The sequence below is a fragment of the Emiliania huxleyi genome (genome assembly GCF_000372725.1).
Source record: "Emiliania huxleyi CCMP1516 chromosome Unknown EMIHUscaffold_197, whole genome shotgun sequence".
Taxonomy (NCBI): domain Eukaryota; phylum Haptophyta; order Isochrysidales; family Noelaerhabdaceae; genus Emiliania; species Emiliania huxleyi.
In genome coordinates this window covers 165,537-169,461 of record NW_005200623.1, presented here as the reverse complement: position 1 = coordinate 169,461, position 3,925 = coordinate 165,537, and the positions used below count along the sequence as shown (strand labels likewise).

The following is a 3,925-nucleotide window of genomic DNA, read 5'->3' as shown; positions in this document are numbered from 1 at the left end:
AGCTTGAGCTCATCGAGGCTCGTCGGGCAGCGGTCCGCAATCTTCTGCAGCACGGAGTCGTGCACGACGTGGTAGGGCTGAACCCCATCGGCCTGCGCCCGTTTCGCCCTGAAGGAGCGGAGCGCTGAGTAGAGGTTGCCTCCGCTTGCATCGCCGGCAGCCGTCTGCGGAGGCGCCGCGGGCCTTGGAGGAGGAGGGGCCGAGTTCGACGCTGGCTGCCGGGCGCCGCAGTTAACGAGCTCCGCGTACGCAGCGTGCGAGGTGTCGTGCATGTGTCGGATGCGCGACCGGATCGCGCCGTTGGTTCGGCCGAATCGCTTGGCCAGCCTCGCCACGACGGCGTTGACCTCCTGAGTACCGGGAAGCTCGCCATCAGCCTGCAGCTGCACGTGGCAAAGTGCGTGCCAGACCGCCTTGCTGTCGTCGAGAGGCCACTGGCCGGGCATTGCTGTCAACCGTGGCCGATTGGTGGCGCGAAGGGCGGCTGTCAGCTTACCGGCGAGAGCGCGAAAGAGAAATCGGACCAGGCTTCGAGGCAAGGAAAAATGAAAATTTATAAAGGAAACTTGTTAAGGAGAGAAAATTTTTTTCTTTGCTTTGGCACGACGCCGGCTGGCGCTGTACGAGTTGCTCTCGCTCGCGGAGGAGCGTCGCAGTGTGCACCCACGCAACGCCTTCGCACGTCCACACCACACTCTGCGTAGCCATGGCATTTCACTCCGTGTGCGTGCGACTCGCACTCGCTCTCTTGCCCTCGCCGCCGCCTTCGCCGCCGCCGCCTTCGCCTCCGTGACTTCGGATCGCTTCCCCATTTCTCGCACTGCCTCGCTCGCCACGTTCGACAACAGTGCACCAGCGCTCGCTTTCTCTCGCTCCCACTCACGCTTCGTGCTTCGCTACTAGGTTCTTCGCATCTACTTGGAGTGGATAGCGTCTGCCGCCTCTCGCTGCTCTCTGCTCTGCCACCTCGATGCCGCGGTTGCGACGCTCTGATGCCACTCCCTAGATCGCAGCAGCTCCATCGCTCGTTGCACCAAGGAGCGATGACGAGGCGGCAGCATCGCATCGGCGGTGCCAGCCGTTGTCACGCTCGGCCATCTCCACCTCTCTCACCGCCGCCTCAGTCTTCGCCACCACGCGATCGCCTCCGGCGAGCCCGCAAGCACGAAGCCGGCTCTCCTCGCACTCGCGTCGCTCTCCGCCCCGGAGGGATGGCCAGTTAGGTCTAGCCAAAGTTGTGTGCGGTTAGGGTTAGCGGTTGCCGGAGCCGCGCACTCAAGTTAGGGTTAAAGACGTAGTAACACGCCGCGAGCGAGGGTTAAGCTAGGGTTATACGTCCCCCGTCCACGGCTCGACGGAGGGCTCAAAAATCGATAAAAACGGCCCACCCGGCGAAAAAATCGCGCGCTGCGCGCGCAGGAAGAGAGAGAGGGAGAGAGAGTTATTGCCGCCACCCGCGCACCCCCCTCTCGCCCGGGAGAAAGTTGACGAGCGGAGCGAGGCAACTTTCCCGGGGCGAGCGAGGCGCGCGCGGAAAACGCTGTTTTTGCCAAAACGGTGGAGGCCGCCCCGCGCTACCGCCCATCAAACCCGCACCGCCTGAAGCCCTCGGGAAGGCCCTCAAAACGTCGACGCGGGAGGCCGAAAATCGCCTCGCTTCAGAGCCCGCGCGAGGACGGACCCCACGCCGCCCCACGAGCGACCCGCGCAACCCGCGACCAACAGCCGTGCGGAGCATCGGCAGGAGACGTCCGCAGCCCCAAGGATCGTCCTCGTCCGATAAAACCATCGACCACCATAACCCTCCCCGCGCGCGCTGCGAATCTTCAGGCCCTCTGCTCGACTTTGGACGACCGACTTTATTTCGGGTGCTAAAGCAGCTCGCACGGGCCCATCTCACCGTCCCCGCCCCCGCCCGCCCCCGCGCGGCAGGCCCGGCGCCGCTGGCTTCCCCCGCGCACCTCACGGGGCGCCATGACACCGCCTGCCAGGCGGCCTGCAGACAGTGCGCACAGCAGCTGCTACATTCCTCGCCTCCCGACGGCCACGACGCCGCCCCACCGCCGAAGCTCGCAAAACCACGCACGGCCCCGTCCACACCGCTCACCGGACGCCCGCTCGCGCCGCCCGCGGACCCCTCTCCCGCCAAGCCCGCCCCCTCTCCTAGCCCCTCCCAGAAGCCGCCACACAGGCCTCGCCTCGCCTCGCACCAGCCCAAAAATGAAAAGGCGGAGTTCTGGGGCTCCCAGGCCAATCCCTATCGATTTGCGAAAAGGAAGTTTTGGGGGCCGCAAAACGTATTTTTTCTTTATTTCCCCACAGCGGGCGCCGGCCTCTCAGCTGAGACCAACAAGCGAATGCAGTCTCTCTGCCCCTCTCGCCGCTATGCCTCGTCCACGCTCCAGCATCTCCTCCGTGCATACCTCCGGCGCGGTGCGGCGCCCTACCGCTCGCCGGCGCGTCTGATTGCCGCCGCGCCTCTCGGCGCGCGCCGATTCCGCTCCGCCGCCGTCTTGGCTGCCGCGCCGCCTAGCCTGGGCTGGATACGCTCCAGATCTTCGTTAGATGCGCCCGGCACCCGACCACCTCCCGCCTCGCCCGGCGACATCTCGGCGCGCGGACACTGCTGCTCGCAAGGCACGCCGGCGGGTCGCGCGAGGCGGCCGGCGGGACGCTGCAGCGGCTGCACACTCTGGTGGTGGACGAGGACACGCAGGACTCGATCGAGGCGGCGTCATCGTCTACCGGTTCATGATCGAGGGCTCGGTCGAGGAGAAGATTATCGAGCGCGCCCAGCGCAAGCTCTACCTCGACGCCGCCGTCATCCAGCAGGGACGGCTGGCGGACCAGTCCAAGTCGCTCTCCAAGGACGAGATGCTCTCTATGATTCGCTTCGGCGCGGACGCGGTCTTCCACACCAAGGGAGGCGGCGAGCCGACCGACGAGGACATCGAGGCGCTGCTGCTGCGGGGCGAGGAGCGCACGCGCGCGGACGAGTCCAAGCTCAAGGACCAGGCAAACTCGCTGGCCAACTTCACGCTCGACGGGCAGGAGCGGTCGATGTACGAGCTGGACGGGCAGGACTGGTCCAAGGGGTCCGAGGCGGCGACGCAATGGTCTCTCTCGCTGCCGAAGCGGATCACAAAGCAAAACTACGATGAGACGGCCCACCAGCAGCGGGCGGGGCTGCGCATGCCGAAGCAGGTCCAGATCCACGACTTTCAGTTCTTTGACGCGCGGCGGCTGCACGCGCTCCGCGACCAGGAGGTTGCGCACTGGCAGTGGAAGCAGGACAGGGTGCTCGCGCGGCGCGCCCGCGAGGAGGACGAGGAGGGGGACGACGAGCTGACGCGCAAGGCGTCCGCGGCGGGCGTGCCGCCGCTGAGCGACGCGGAGCTCGACGAGCGCGAGGCGCTGCTGCGCGACGGCTTCTCGAGCTGGTCGCGCAAGGACTTCAACGCGTTCGTCAAGGCGTGCGAGCGGCACGGGCGCGACGACGTCGCGTCGATCTCGCTTGAGCTCGGCGATCGGTCGGAGAAAGATGTGGCACTTCCTAGACACTTCCTAGACGCTCCCTAGACACTTCCTAGGCGACCGGTCGGAGAAGGAGGTGGCCCGCTACGCGTCCGTCTTCTTTGCGCGGCAGCGCGAGCTGAAAGGGGCCATGAGAAGGCGAGGAGTGGAGCTTGTTTGCTGATGCGCCCACTCATTCATCAGGTACCGCGAGCTCAAGGACCATGACAAGGTGATGCGGCGGATCACGCAGGGCGAAGCCGACGCCACGTCTGTGTTCGAGCCGTGTTTCGTGTTGCGAGCTGTGTCTCTTCTTCACAGGCGAGGCCAGGAGCATCCTGTGTTCGATCTGCATTCCTTTCGCGAGCTCTGTCGTCCCTTTGCTGTAGGCGATTTATCGGCGACTCTTCTG

The 3,925-nt window shown here is 65.8% G+C and overlaps 1 protein-coding gene across 1 annotated transcript; it reads left to right on the top strand.

The window, feature by feature from the left end:
• Positions 1-2,751: 2,751 nt before the first annotated feature.
• On the top strand, positions 2,752-3,902 carry EMIHUDRAFT_233810 (hypothetical protein; the record flags this gene model as incomplete). Its single annotated transcript, XM_005781953.1, has 2 exons — positions 2,752-3,530; positions 3,845-3,902. The coding sequence occupies 2 exons, from the start codon at positions 2,752-2,754 to the stop codon at positions 3,900-3,902; spliced, it is 837 nt and encodes a 278-aa protein (XP_005782010.1).
• Between the last annotated feature and the right edge of the window lie 23 nt (positions 3,903-3,925).